General features: G+C 41.1%; 1 protein-coding gene across 1 annotated transcript; it reads right to left on the bottom strand.

Annotated features, from left to right (window-relative positions):
- Positions 1–9,210: 9,210 nt before the first annotated feature.
- yy1b (YY1 transcription factor b) lies at positions 9,211–15,146 on the bottom strand. Its single transcript, XM_061704839.1, has 5 exons — positions 14,374–15,146; positions 13,030–13,180; positions 12,844–12,904; positions 11,361–11,519; positions 9,211–9,520 (listed from the first exon to the last, which is right to left on the bottom strand). Exons 1-5 carry the CDS (start codon positions 14,960–14,962, stop codon positions 9,338–9,340), a joined length of 1,143 nt encoding a protein of 380 aa, XP_061560823.1. The 5' UTR covers positions 14,963–15,146; the 3' UTR covers positions 9,211–9,337.
- Positions 15,147–15,666: the final 520 nt, after the last annotated feature.

Here is a 15,666-nt window from a genome sequence, read left to right as displayed (position 1 = left end):
GCACCTGCTGTGCCAGAGTACAGATTAGGGTACTTTTTCGGGATTCTCTGGGTTGCCATCGGAGAGTAGGAGGGAGTCGGCGGGCCAAGCCAAGGCGGCATGCCAGCGGGGTGCCGCCTTCAATGCCAGGCTGCATTCACACTGCGGGACAGACTGTGGTTAAGCACAGTAGTCGCAACAAAGCACATTGAACCAGAAGACATTTTTAAAGTAAATTCAGGCCATTTGAACTTTTTAATAATAATAAAAAAAAAAAAAAAAAGATCACTGCAAAATCCCGCAATATAGCAAAAAGCTCCCGATATAGAATTAAATATGTATTTCAAAATCTGCCAAACCGTGAGACCGCAAAAAGTGAACTGCGATATGCCGAGAGACGACATTTTTCTCTGGAACTGTGCTGTTAGATTTTACTCATCGAAAATATGTGCCTGCCATGCGATTGGCTGGTGACCAGTTCAGGGTGTACCCCGCCTCTCGCCCAAAGATTGCTGGGATAGGCTCCAGCATGCCCGCGAGCCTAGTGAAGATAAGCGGAACGGAAGATGAACGAAAGAATGAATGAATGAATGAATGAATGAATATGTGCCTTGGCTCAATAAAGGTCGGGAAACACAAACTGGACAGATGGGCAACACAGCCAGCCGCCATTAGCGAGCATTTGCCTGATAGCGGCTACGGCTCGCTCATCCGGGTGGTTCGCTCAACGTCCGTGACGCATCTCTCTTTGATTGTCCAGTGTTGGGAGATCATAAAGAGAACAATTGAGTAGAGGAAGAAAGGGGGAGGAGGCGTGGCGTTGAAAACCACTTTAGCAATGCCATTCATTTTGACTTTTGCATAAGTGCCTATGCTAATCTTGTTAACGCTTCAGGCCTGTGTGGCGGGTGGGCGGGCAGCGTCAGCAAGGCCTTCTAGCTACTGGCCGAAACACTATCAGAACCTCTGCCTCCATTTCCAACCGAAATTCTAATATTTAAGCCTGAAATTGCATTAAAACTATTCCCAGCAGTCAATTCTCTTCATTTGGTATTCGTTTTTGTTCAGTCATATTTAAGACAACATGGTAGTTATGTTTTGGCGTATGATGGACTGCTTGGAAAACTTGCTCCCTGGACCCAACATGTTTGAACATTTGTGTAATAGACGACAGGAAGCTGCCGAGGGAGTTGGGAAGGGGGTCGCGGTTCACTTCCAAACGCTGAGTCACGGCATAGCGACAAAGCGCCAATCGACATAGCCGCCGGGCGGATTACGTCATCCGGATCACACAGGATTACCAATCCAGTCTTTTTTTCTTTTCTTTTTTTTTGCATGTTAATCTTATTTATTGCCGGCGCTGATCTCATCTAAGTGTGCTTGTCGAGTGTCGCGCTTAACACGGCTGTCACGCTAATTGGGGCGTGCTAGGCTAACACGCCAACGCGCGTCGGGAGCAGTCCTCGCAGCTACGGTTTGATCGGCCAGCATCAGCCGCCATCCCGTGTAGGCTGGGCGTGAAATGGAGGATGAACAAGGAGAAATAATACAATTAAATAGAATATAAAGAATTACAATGTTTTTATAATACTGTACGTACAGTGTAATAATAATGATACTGTTGTATAATTACTGTACGTACTGTAGTATTCGTGTGTTGAATGTGTGTCTTTAAGAAATGTGCCAGAAGCACGAGGATGCTGGTGTGTATGTTGCCCCTCCGCAACTTATAAAAACATCAATTATTATTATTATATATATTTTTTTTAATACTAGCCATTTTATGACATGTTTTACCCATTGATGCATAGGTGGCCTCTGATATATTGCACACATCACAAACAACTGAAGAGTTCAAATGCAAAAGCAGACATCTTCATTTTTTGTGACATGAGTGAAATGTTTTTTTTTATTTATGGTTCCAGGTTAAATGTAATAATTTTTTATTTCGGGTAGTCTTCGTTCATAAAAAATAAGCAATTAAGAGGCTAATTTTGAATAAAATCTAACTTTGATGTCAATTCTACGCAAAACCAGACAACTCCAAGAAACGAATTAAATAAAAAAATGTTCACACGACTATACGATTACACTGAAATGGTACGTAATGTCCTCTGCATTTTTTTCTGTAGGTGCTACAGAAAAAGTTGTCAATCGGTGAGTTTGTGAATGGCGAGTCACAACTTTCCGATCAAGCGTATTTGCAATGCGGATGTTGATTAAATCACGACACGGACTGAAGGAGAATTTGAAATGCAGATGCAACATCTCACCTCCCGCGGCGGCGACGGCGGTACGAAGCGTTCATCCCCGTAAAGGTCGACGCCTGATCGACGACGCCTTTGGCCTGGACGGGAGAGAGAGGAAAACAGAAGCAGACAGGTGGCAAATATCGACGGATGGCGAGATAAAATGACCTCCTCACATCCGTCATTACCTTCATTATCTAATCACTGCAATGCACAAAATTGGAGACGCGGTCCTAAAAACAGCACAAACGCACGGTACATAATTTAATGTCACGTGTCACGCAGCACAAATTCTGTTTCCGCAATCGGCTTTGACAAAACGAGGCAGCTGATGCCGAGGAATGGCCGATATTGTGGAAATATAGCCTGGCAAAAGCCCTAACAGATAACAGAGTGGCAAATGTTATCACCGGAGTACATAGACACCACGGCCCGACCGATTTGTCAACCGATATTTCAAATCGGCAAAAATCAGCCGAGAAAGATAATGACATTCAAACAAACGCAAAATTGATCGCAGAAACGTGCGCTGCAAAGGCAGAATTTTGTGCTACATTTGTCCCTTGGAAGCCATGAGAAACGTGTGTGCAGGCACGTGCACACATAGACCCAAAGTGGTGCTCAACTACTTGCCCTTTTTGCCCTCGATGGGGAAAAAAGTGGCCTTTTTGCTGCAGTCCATTTTTTTCTTCAATCATATATTTAAAAAAGGGGAAAAAAGAAAAGAAAATTACCCTCTCTGTCATCAATTCCACTGAAAGTGTTTTGATATTTGAGGGGCATTTATCTGAGTCCTTGGCAGTATTGTACATATGCGCCCACCTTAATTTATTTGGGGTTAATCAGAGGCACCTTAAATGGTGGCAGGTGGGTGCTGACCCCCATTTAACATAAGTTTGAATGTGATTGCTGAAATCTGAACACATCCACATCACCAGTTATTAGAGGGTGTGTGCACTTGTGCAACCACATTCTCAGTTGTTTATTTTTACATTCCCTCTTAATTTGTTTCACAACTGAGCTGTGCATGTTATAGTTTAACTAATAGTGGAAACAAGTTTAAAAATGACTCTACTTGGTCTCATTTTGTAAACCACAAAAACATGCCATTTGAATTTATATCCACTATAACTTCCTCCTTTGTTAATAGTCGTTTTACTGACTGTGTTGATTGTGTTAACAGAGAGAAATACTCGTTTTTTTCCCCCTGAATAATATGAATAATTTTGGCGATGGGTGCCCCTTTTTCTGGCTTGAGCACCAGCCCACCAAAAATGTCTGCGCACGTGCCTGCGTACGTGAGTCGCCGGATGACCTAATTAGCGATTCGGGGCCCATTATTATGATAAAAACAAGACAGCGTCAAAGCTGCACAGCGCCAGTGGTCACACTGTAGCGTTGCAAATCACCAGGGCTCATTGCGGGGCTTTAATTACGGCACGGCGAAACAAATCGGGCGGCGGAGACCAGACTGCAAATGAGCGCAAACAAGACAAAAAGGAAGGAAAGAAAAGTGTGTCAGAGACGACGACGGCGGATGAATTACAAGTTGGGTGACAGAGGGAGGGAAGAAAAACATCGGCCTTGACATTTCGACTACTCAAAGGCAGCAATCAGATGTGTAACGAGCGACGGCGTACATCCAGAAAAACCTGTCTGCGGCGTACGCATACAAACGCACACGCGCCGACTCGCTCTTGCGCTCGCCTGTTACCTTGGCAACATGTTTTCTGCATGGAAATAGCATCCCTGGCCGTGCTCCTCGCCGCTAGGAAGAGCTGAAATGGGGGGGAAAAAAAACAACACTTGAATATATTGGAACAGGTTTAAGTTGATAAAATTGAACTGAGAGAGAGAGAGAAGTGGGGCGCGCGTCTCACCTCGTTACGCCCTCCGGAGACGTGATGAAAGACTCTTGATTAGGTACACCTGCACGAGCCAATGAGATCGCGGTCACTGCTTATATTTTAGATGCTTTTCCTGACACATTATGTTTATTTTTTTCCTTTTATCACAGTTAATTGTATCTTTTGAGTTACACGTACGGTTGGGATAGGTTGTGGTTGCCAACTAACATGCAAACACGCTGAATATATATATATATATATATATATAAATATATATATATATTATATTGTACAGCTCCTGCATTGGACATCATTAGCAAATCAAGGGGAAATGTGGATTAATTATGTTTTACGAAAAACTACAAATGTTAAAATTCATAAATGAAAATGGCAAAAATCACCACAATGACATTATTATTGAATGAAAAATGAAGTGGGAGTTAAAAAATAAAAGTATAAAATAGCACACAGAAAATAACATTTTAAATTTTCGTTAAATATACGAAATGAAAACATAAAATGCATACATGAGGCAAATACGATATACACTATTATATAAGAAATAAAATGTGAATTAGAACATGTAAAAAATAGAAAATGTGTTGTCTTAATTTATGAAAATATATTTACATAGAAAGAAATTGCAGAGTGTGCATTGATTAGGTTTAAAAAAAAGAATAATGTAAAAAAAAAAGACAAATATCACCAGAAATATAAAATACAGAGATAAAATAGGAGTGAATGCTAAAACTGTAAAATAATAAAATCTACATAATCTAAACATTAATTCAAAATACATTTTATTTCATAAATTCTCATTTCCCTTTCAAATGTAAAAAAAGAAAATAGGAAACAAATATGATGTATAAAATTAAATAAATATAAATACTAAAAAGAACAAAATAAAATACAAAAATGGAAAACAATAAATTAAATTGTAATTAAAGAAATAATACGATCGAACATAAACAATAGAAAATGTAGAAAATTCATGAAAATATATTGAATATATAAAATAAATTTATAATAAAAGTAGAAAATGATTCAAAAATACTGTAAATACAAAACAATTATAGAATGCATACGTAAAAATAAATGTAAAATAAAAAATGTAAAAAATGGAATACAATTAAATTCAATATGAAATCTGAACAAACTATATACATCTATAAAATAGAAAATGAAACCATAAATACAAAATCAATTAATACTTAAATATTCTACTTTATGTTAAACATCCATTACAACTTGTGTTTTGATACATTCTTTTGTCATTCACAGTTACAAATATCAAAATATAAATACTCAATTTAACTTAACTAAGAAGAAAAAAGTTGTCCACAGTATGACTAATCTTGGCCTTTTTAGGGTGCCCGGTAAAAATCTGACCCATTATGTGTCATTCATGACCATGTAGCATATTCCTAAAGTTTGATACATCTCATATTGAATCCCATCGGCATAACAAGGGGCAAGAATCGATTCATCCAACTGTTGCATCCAATTATCCACCTCTGCATCGTTTAATCAAATCCAATACAAGAGCTGGAGCAGAAGATCCTGCCTTTACAAGCTAAGGTGCGCCACGTCTTTGTTTCCGGGAGACGGATTAATGAAAAGAAAGAAAATCCTGCGTTTGCTCAGAGGCTGCGTTGGCAAGTAACTACCGCGCAAGTAAACACGGCACAACGGGATTAGAGAGAAGGAGAGGGGGTGGGGGGTGGGATAGGAGGCCTAATGAAATAAATGCGTGAAAGAGAGCAGCTGCTGGAGCCTTGACAGACTGCAGCTGCATAACAAGTACAGCATTTCCTCTGCCCTTGCCTTTGTCACTCACACCCCCCAAAAAATAAAAAATAAAAAGATAACCATCAACAACAATCCTGCTGCGATGGAACATCTTAATTCTCCAGTAACTACAGTGGAATTCCACGGCTGGGCAAGCCGCCACCGCCTTTTCAGTGCAATTTCTCTTTGTTTTTGCATCTTTCACCATCGAATTGCATGGAATTGCTCTTCATCCATTCCGGCCTTCCCAAACGAAACCTGTAATGTGTTTTTAATAGGAAAAATAGCACTTTATAAGAATTTATTTTATCAAAACATACTGTCATGACATAATGAAATAAAATGTAAAGAATTAATCAGATGTTGCCTCTTTTTTTTTGTTGCTTCAATTCAATGGACATTGTGGTGCTCCCTCTGGTCTGCACGCCACCTGGTGGGAGAATCATGTAGACATACAGCTACATGGAGCTGGTCCAAACTCCTCAGTAAGCTGCAATAATAATAGTCGCTATTCGCAGTGGATGAAGAATACATGCCTGTAAGTTTGTATTGTATTGCTATATTATCTGTCTATGTGTGTTGCTCCACCATTTGTGTTCAAATATCAATTGCGAAAAGAGTGCTAACATCGATGCTATTCCTTAGCCTGTTTATGGCGTTTTGCAATGTTTGTTAGCATGAAGCTAAATGGACTCCTTAGCCAAAGTTGAAGCTATGTCGTTGTCTGCTAGCTTAATGCTAACACATAATGGGAAATACCATAGACGGGCTAACAAATAGCATGTATGTGGCGGCGGTGTTGTAATGGAGATTTGCAGCAACATGTAGACAGTCAATATGACAGTACTCTCAGGCATATATGTTTTATCCTCTGCGACAAACAATTAACATAACTGCAGATCACTGAGTCACTTAAAGTAGTTAAAAGGTTTCTTCATTCGTCTGCATGACTGTCTTATACCGCCACCAGGTGGCCAAATCGGGCACACTAGAAGGAATCGCAATGCATTAATTATTATGCACAACCAGTTTCATTCTTTACATTCTATTCAATTAATGAATGTTATTTTCTATGTTGTTTTCTGATTAAAAACAACGTTTCTATTCATTTCGGTAGGCAGAGATGCACCGCTGTTTTATGTAATGTGAGCATTTGACTGAGGAAAGGTTGTGATATTTGACGTTTTACTGTTTTCTACCAGATTCAACCTATTCCCCATTGTAAGACGCCTCATGAAATGTTTCTATTTTTGAAAGTTATACAGGGTGTCTGAATATCTCTTTATACGATTTAAAAGAGGTTTTACAAAAAGCAAACGAACATGTGAATATGTGGCAATTGTTCGAAATGAAGTGTAGATACAGAAGGTTTCTTTTTCAAACTAATATCATACGTCTCTTCCTTTAAAAACCCACAAACAAGCAGCCCCAAATGTACTGGCGCACCATCTTGCAGGAATACAATGCTTGGTAGAAGATCATTTAATTGTGGTGCCATATATTCGGTCAAAAGGTCAAGGTAAACATTGCGCAGTAATTGATGTCGTGTTGAATAAAAATGTTTGATTGCACATGTTCCCACAGCACACGTTCACCTTTGGGTCATCTCAGTTGAAGTTCCAAGGTCACACGGGGGCGTTCTGACCCCCAAATTCTCACGTGTGTGTGTGTGTTTGGCTTCCCAAACTTGCCAAAAGTTTCATGCATGAAAGACACCTTAAAGATTTATGTTGGACTCACATAACGCAGAGGAGACTGTCGAGCAGCACCACGGAGAGCTCCTGGGTGTAGTGACACCTGTGGCCAGCAGAGGGCAGCGTCTGCACGCAAGCGGCTACAATCAGGCCATGAAGAAGACAATCCTGCTGAATGAGCGCAGCATGAGTGAATTTACTGGACAGTGCAATTAAGTTGGAAAGGAGGAAAATGACACTCTTTCCTGCTTAAAATGAAATCGAAATAACTTTAGCATAAACAAAATGTAGACATAATCCATTAAGTGAATCACTCCTTAAAATTTACAATTGTCCCTCAATTTTCTAACAAATTTCCTCATTTTAAATTTGAGAAAAAGCCCAATAGTGCAATGAAAACTGACACACACAAAATTATTTGAAATTACGAAACATCTACATCCCCTCCCTGTCCCTTTATTTCCCAATTTAATTTTTTTTTTTAACCAAGCAAAATTTCAATTATAAAATCAAGTGTCCCTCCATTTTCTCCCAATTTTCTTAATTAAAAAAAAAACTGAAGTTCAAATCAAAAACTCAACAAATATTACAACATAATTAAATGTCCATCTGTTGTCTAATTACCCAATTAAAAAATGGGCCATTATTATTTTAAAATTAAAAACTCAAATAAAATCAACAAACGTGCATCCATTTTCTAGCACTTTTTGTAATTAGGAATGACAAAATGAACAATCAATTACTAATTAATCTAATATGTATATACATTTATACATACACGCACTCATAAATTGCTTTTTCTAAACATTAAAAATATCACTAGATATTGATTAAAGGAATACAGATTTCAAATAGGGTAAATAACATTCAAGTGACTCACGCTTCCAGTTTACTGTGAAGTGAAAATAACAATATAATGAAAACAATAACTTAATCTAACGAGTTTATTATTGTGGCTAGAGCGGTTTGACCGTCCCGTGTATGCAAATAAGCTCACCGACATATTAGAAACCCCAAAAGTAACAAGTTGCAATGGAAAAAGCATCCCGCAATATTATTTGAAGCAAATACAGCGAAAAAGGCGTCCATTTGTTACCATTTGTGCCAAACTGTCTTCTAAAAGTCAAATGTACAAAGTAAAGACAAAACCTCACATCTGATGAGTGACTTTGCTCTGAGATGCCTGAAATAAAAAAATAAAAAAGTCAATTAAGAGACACGCTCTGCACCAGTTGTGTTACTATTCCAACAGGGATGAGTGTTTTTGTTTTGTTTTTATTGTGTCCATTCGATATACAACAACATGGAGACAAAAAGGGAGGAGTAATTATTCTCAAGTATGCACACCACATTCTAAACAAAAAGGAAGTGATGCTTGCGCCGCTCGCTGGTAGAAAACAGGAAACGTGACTAAAAGATTTCAGAACCACTTAAAAGAATCGCACCTCTTTGTCCAAATGTCTACGAGAGTATAGGTGGTTATTGTTTTCTTGTGCTGACAAGATGACGACGAAGGAGGAGTTAGTGTAACATAGAGCTTGCTGGTGTACAATATGCACACCGGAATGGTAAATAAAAGCCATGTGACTATATGAAAACCACTCTGGTAAAAAAGTCTTTTGCGCACGGAGAGAGGGGGGGGGGGGGGGGGGGGGGGGGGGGCTCCATTTTTCCCCATTTGAAATGGCAGGAGAGGGGGGAGAAAAAAAAAGTGTTCAGTGTTTTTTGTTGTTTGTTTTTCTTTGCGGCGCATTGGGGCAGAAGAGGAAGGGGAGACGTCTCATTGGTTGTTCTTGGCTTTGGCGTGTGTGAGGATGTGCGACTTGAGGTTGGTGGACTGCGCAAACTTCTTATTGCAGCCGTCGAAGGGGCACACGTACGGACGGTCGCCCGTGTGGATGCGTACGTGGGTGCGCAGGTTGAAGTCCAGCGAGAAGCGCTTGCCGCAGCCTTCGAAGGTGCACTGGGACAGACACAAAGACACGCGCAGATATTTGAACATTTCAGATGTACATGTGGGCTGGGAAGCAAAGCGTGCAGAGTCTCTGTCGTCATAATTTTGTCACGTGGTTTTTACAGTTTGTCACGTGTAACGTTTTGTAATGCATTTTGTAACAAATTATTCTTTATTTTGTTATTTTTTTTAAACATTTTTTGTAACGCCTTTTTGGTAACATTATAACGTTAATTTGCAACTGTTGTTTTTGTAAGATATTTTTTTTTGTAATGTGTTATTTTGGTTAGGCTTTACATGATCAGGATTTTTGGGGCCAATCACCGATCAGCGAGTTTAAAAAAATGATAACCGATCCGATCACAAGATGGAGCAATGTGTCTATTTAAATAACCTGTTCATTTACTGTATATACTTGTGTACTTCACTCATTCACTGCCAGCCTTCCCAGTTAACATGGATATTTGACTTCTAAAGCCGTCAATGGCAGTGAACGAATTAATTGCTCAAAAAATTCTATTTACAATAAACAATGTATCTTTGTTCATCTACTTATGCCAGTGAGGCATAGTGACAGACAGAACAAATGAATGGTCTTCAATTAGATGGCAGGAAGTACATACAGTAATTCATGTATCCACTTTTTGTGAGATTTTTGTTTGTTCGTGTGCCGAGAGATTTTTCAATTGTAAAATATGTTCCTTGGATCCATAAAGGTTGGAAATCACTGCTCTACCCTGATCGCGTATTCTATGCAGTCAGGTCAAACCAACATTACAACGTGACAGTAATAATGGGTGCTAACTTACTGTAATGAAATTACTTTATTGTAATTAAATTACTTCACCCACACCGAAACTTTAAAAGCATGATTCGACAGAACGCCGGCATGTTCACATACAACCGTGAGTGCTAGGGCTAGCTTGCTAGGGTACATAACGTTTTTGTTGCCTGCTTGTGAGCTGTATCGTATTAAAAGTACGTGAACATGACTCAAGCAAGCCTTAAACGAACGTCCTCTCCTGTCCTGAGCACCAGTGACCACCAACACACGTTTTTCCCCATTTTGTTCTTATAATACAGTCGGCGTGATCCACTCTTGTTGTCGTCGCCACGGTAACGAGTGTATCCGGTTGGATTTGAGTTGACAAGATAAAGCCCAATGATCATAAAAAACGAGATGCAAACATTGCATCTGTAAAACTGACATCTATATTGCCGTCTGACGAGTAAGTACAGCACACAATTACAAAAAAAACCAAAAAAAAAACATGGCTGACAAATGCAATTAGGTAATACATATTTGTTTGTCTTTTTAGAAGCCACCATAATATAAATCATCCGGCCTCAAACATTTCTAGCAAAGACGAAAACGTGGATTAAACATGAAATTACACTTTCACTGCAGTAGAGGGAGCACTAGAGTGCAAAAAGGGGCACACAGGGACTTCGCAGCCATCCCACATGTCAAAATGATGTAAAATCTTATGGAAAATGTAATTAGCTGCGTAAGAATAGCACTTTACCGGGGTTAACGCTGTGTTAAAAGTTTTTTTTTCCCCCCGTACAAAATCTTAAAAGGATTTATTCATTTGAGGCTCCCATTTATTGATTAAAAAAAGACTGCCTTTAAATGTCACCTTTGTGACCCATCCATCGTTCTTCCACTTGAACGGCCCATTAACCCTTGAAACCACAACCAAACGGAGCCATTAAATCCCCCCTCCCTCGGGCGTTATATCAAGAAGCCTGATTACGGCTAATTCACAGACTTGAAGTGTGGCTCCAACCCTGTAATTGTCTCTCTTTTTTGTCTTTTAAATTTTGAACGTGGTTTTTAAAAGCCCACCTGGAAGGGCTTCTCGCCCGTGTGGACGAGCTGGTGCCGCTTGAGCTTGGAGCTCTCCACGAAGGCCTTGCCGCACTCGGCGCAGACGTGGACGCGTGGCCCGTGGGTATGCAGGTGCTTCCTCATGGCCGAGTTGTCCCTGAACATCTTTGTGCATCCCTGGCGAGGGAAAGGAGCGCACACCTGGTGTTAGCGGGGAGGGGGACTGCGAAGATGGCGAGCACCAAAATAGAATACGTGGGTGTCGTCTTCAGCGCTTAATCACATGCTTTCACATCTACTTCGTCACGTCAGACACACTAAATTATACACATAAGACGCTTCATTAGGAAAGTGACTGACTACTTAACAAGATGAGCGGAGGTTTTTTTAACATGCAGCAGACAGTGCTGCATAATTTGCATCAATAATGGAATTCAGATCAATAATATTTACAAAAAATAATTTGGACAAATTTAAAAAAAAATATTCATGGACTTCCCATACATCATCAAATCAGCAATTTGTATCTGGTATTTTCAAATATACCCTAACCCTAACCTTTCAAATGTATTTAAATATGATATTACCTACCTACCTATCTGTATATTGACCTATTTTGAACACCCGCGCTAAATAGATTTATTATTTATATTTATTTATTTGACTATCGAAATAAAAAAAATAAAAGAATGGATACATATTTTTACACCATTGATGGATCGGTTCATCTCTCAGTGTGCTTTGACATGCTAAATCAAGTCATGTGTTGTGTTTTTTTTAAATGTATTTAACCTGTCTCTCTCTCTCTATAAATATAAACATTTAAATTATTTGTACGATTAACCGATGTTCACAATTACGTTTTGAACAACCATTCTTAAGGTCATTGTTTTTTTTCAATTTGACATTTTTCAAATATATCTGATTATTCAAATAGGAAACATTTTAATATTTAAAAAAAAAAATCCACAAACAAATTGTATGTACAATTACAATTAATCGATGCTCCCGATTAATTCCGCACTTACGGTAAATAAGGCAGTCCTTGTTCTTGTATTTACCATCTTATTCAAATGCATAAAATAACAGAATTTTGCATAGTGGTTTGGTTCCACTGTAGGTTAAAATCATTAAAACTCACGTTTTCGCCATCCTTCGTACCTCACTAGGGTCGCGTGTGTGCTGGAGCCAATCACAGCTGACTTTGGCCGATAGACGGGGTACACCCTGAACTGGTCGCCAGCCAAACGCAAGGCACATATTGACAAACAACTTTTCGCACTCACATTGACACTTACGGACAATTTTGAGTCTTCAAGCGACCTACCGTGCATGTTTTTAGAATGTGGGAGGAAACCGGAGTATCCGGACAAAAACCACACATGCACGGGGAGAACATGCAAACTTCACACAGGCGAGGCAGGAGCCCGGCTTTGAACCCACGACCTCGGAACTGTGATGTGCTATTTGCCTTCGTTCTTATTTTTACAATTAAACTCACTTTATGAGGGCAAGCTATCGTCCGGGGAGCGTCGTCCTCTTTGATTTTCCTGGGTTTCATCCTGTTTAAAGACCAAAAAATATATATATTTTTTAATACTAACAGCAGATAAGGCTTAATCGTACATTTGCTGCATTAAGGAAGATTTTTATTTTTTGAATAACTCCTTATACAAGAACTTCGCACCTGGCAAACTCGGCCAGTTGCTTGGGATCGGAGAGGTCGATGCCCGGGATGCCGCCTGGGGGCAGCTTCTTGCCCGTCATGTACTCCGAGTAGTCGGGTGGCGAGTTCTCGCCCACGATCTGCTCCTCCACCACCGACTCGTGGTCAATGTCTTCATGGTCGTCTAAGAATACATTACAGAACTGAACCGAACACACAATGCCATTTCCTCGGAGGCAGTCTGCGGGTAGCGGCTTCACTTTAACAGGATTAGCAACGAAAATAAAACAAATATCACATTATTTTGTGTATTTAAAGTCTCTGAAATAGATTTGCATAATAGTATAAGTTAATAAGCAGTGACACCATAACGCAGGGTTGGGCAAACCCTGGTACCCATGAGCCACATTCCATTATTGAAACGGAGATTGGACCAGGAGTTAGGATAAAAAGTTAAAGTGTACGTAAACTAAAGCTTTTGCATGTAACTTCTGTCACCCCCAAAGCGGGAATTAAAACAGCAGGGCTTTCACTTTGAAACATCTTTTGTATTATTATATCATATAACAATATTTTGTGACATTTTTGTTAGGTGGTGTCCCGTGAGATATATCTAATGTAAAAGGGGTGTGACCTGGCTAATAAGGGTTTGGAAACACTGCAGTAGAGGACGAAAAATAGCCAAAGTAACCCCCATTAAATTTGTACTTATGTCTAAGATAGACGCCCCCCCCCTCCTCTTCCATGAAACTATCAAAGCAATAAACCAACTAAGAGAATAATAACGTGTGTGACGAATTTGTTGCGCTACACAAGGCTAGGCTAACTGAGGCCTGCTCTTTTCTTCCAAGCGGCTACCAGCTAACCGCTCTTTGAAGTTAACTAATAGCTAACGGAAAATATATATTTTTTTTAAATGGCCCAAAAAAAGCGATGGAGTCAACTAATACACCACTCGTGTGTTAAGATCAGCCCTGTGAGGCGTTGTGGGCTGTATTCAACCGAAACCCGGGCATTATGTGTCATATTCTCCGTGTTTGGTGGAGCGCCACAAGACCGTAGCGCCATGTTGTCTGGGCCCGCCGCGGTCGCCATCTTTTCGGGGGGCCGCCGCCATACTTCTCAGGACTCGGGGAATATGGCGGCGCCCAGTAACACCTAAAACATGGCTTCCCGTCAAAACAAAAACATTTGCTCGAGGTTTCCGCGTCGAACCAAAAAGCCTCGTGCGGCACCGCAACGGGCCCGGAACACTCCAGGAACTAGTCTGGTGCAGCAAGCAAGACAACGCCCTAGCAAAGAAGGCCTCGTCGTGTAGCCAAGAAGTGACAGCCGTAGAAGGGCTAACTAACTACCGCGACTTACCCGACGCCCACATCGTCACGGAGAATTCCCCCTCCAGAGTTTTTATCTGCACTTGCTTCTGTTCCCATTTCCTCGCTCCGGCCTCCGAGCCGCTCATATAGCGCTTTTTGCCCGCTTTCTTTCCGCCTGAGCCGCCGCCTCGTTTCACCCGACCCATGGAGCTCTTTCCGGCGACAGTCACCAACGTCTGCTCGATGTACTCGTCCTCCACCCCGGGGGCCGGCACCGGGATGAGGATCTGGTCCTCGAAGCCCCCGCCGCCGTCATCTGTGTGCAGGTCGGAATCATCCCCGCCGACCACCTCCTCGCGAGTCTGGACTAGGATAACCTCTGGATGGTGGTGGTGGTGATGGTGGTACTGGTGGTGGTGGTGGATGGATCCCGGGTCGTCGTCCAGAGGCTGGAGCGCGATCATGGGCTGCACGTCGTCGTCGTCGTCGTCCTCGTCCTCGTCGTCGTCGCCGCCGACCACCGTGGTCTCGATGGTCTCCACCGGGATGGTCTCCACTTCTATCTCGTGGAGCTCCACGATCTCGGCCGGCATCTCCGAGCCGTCCGACCCGATGTAAAGGGTTTCTCCGGTTGCCATGTCGAAGTCCTCCAGCTTGCCTGTCTCATTCACGCCGCGTTTATGCACCTGTTTTTCGGGCTTTCGGAACCCGCCGCGTTTACTCTCTCACGCCCCCCCCCCAGCTCCGGATCTCGCTCTGGCCGACTTCGCTGCCTCTTCTTCGGCTCCAACTCTCGCCACTCTTCCGCCCCGCGCCAAATCTCGCCGCCGCTTTGCACCTACGTAGGGAAACATCGCGATACTTGGATTGTGAGGCGGACCTTGCCGCGGAACTTTTTTTTTTTTGCATTTTGGACAAAAAAAACAACACTCATATTGAGGGGAAAAAAGGACAAAATTATCAGTGAATTTATATATTTACTTATATACGTAGGGAAACACTATTTGACTTTGACTATTTGAAGACATATACAGCAAGGCTGACGAGGCCATGGAACTTTGTTTTTTTTTTTACCCCCAAAAATTATAACACGCATATTGAGCGCTTAAATACGGTAGTGTTTCTTCCAAAAATATTTTTTCTTTATTTTTAATCAATTTTTATCCCTGAATTTATATATTTATTTATATGCATAGCACATGATTCTGGGCCCACATACAGCACCTTCATGGAGGGCCCCCCCTCCCCTTAAATGCTCAGAGACAACCGTTGTCCCCTTTTCCCCCCAGTTGGCCGCCCTTGCACGGGGAAACAATAGCAAGAAGGATGTTGCCTGGAACAT

This window comes from Phycodurus eques, chromosome 18 (assembly GCF_024500275.1).
Source record: "Phycodurus eques isolate BA_2022a chromosome 18, UOR_Pequ_1.1, whole genome shotgun sequence".
NCBI classification, from domain to species: domain Eukaryota; kingdom Metazoa; phylum Chordata; class Actinopteri; order Syngnathiformes; family Syngnathidae; genus Phycodurus; species Phycodurus eques.
Note: the sequence above shows the minus strand (reverse complement) of the source record. Positions and strands in the feature narration are given on the sequence as shown.

Bases quoted from the DNA above. Each gene is read 5' to 3' on its own strand.
- yy1b (XM_061704839.1), bottom strand. From the start codon at position 14,962: ATGGCAACCGGAGAAACCCTTTACATCGGGTCGGACGGCTCGGAGATG. The intron at 13,181-14,373 runs GTAAGTCGCGGT...ACGACCATGAAG, and splicing joins CGTGACGATGTGGGCGTCGG to ACATTGACCACGAGTCGGTG. The intron at 9,521-11,360 runs GTGGGCTTTTAA...TGTCTGTCCCAG, and splicing joins CGGGCGAGAAGCCCTTCCAG to TGCACCTTCGAAGGCTGCGG.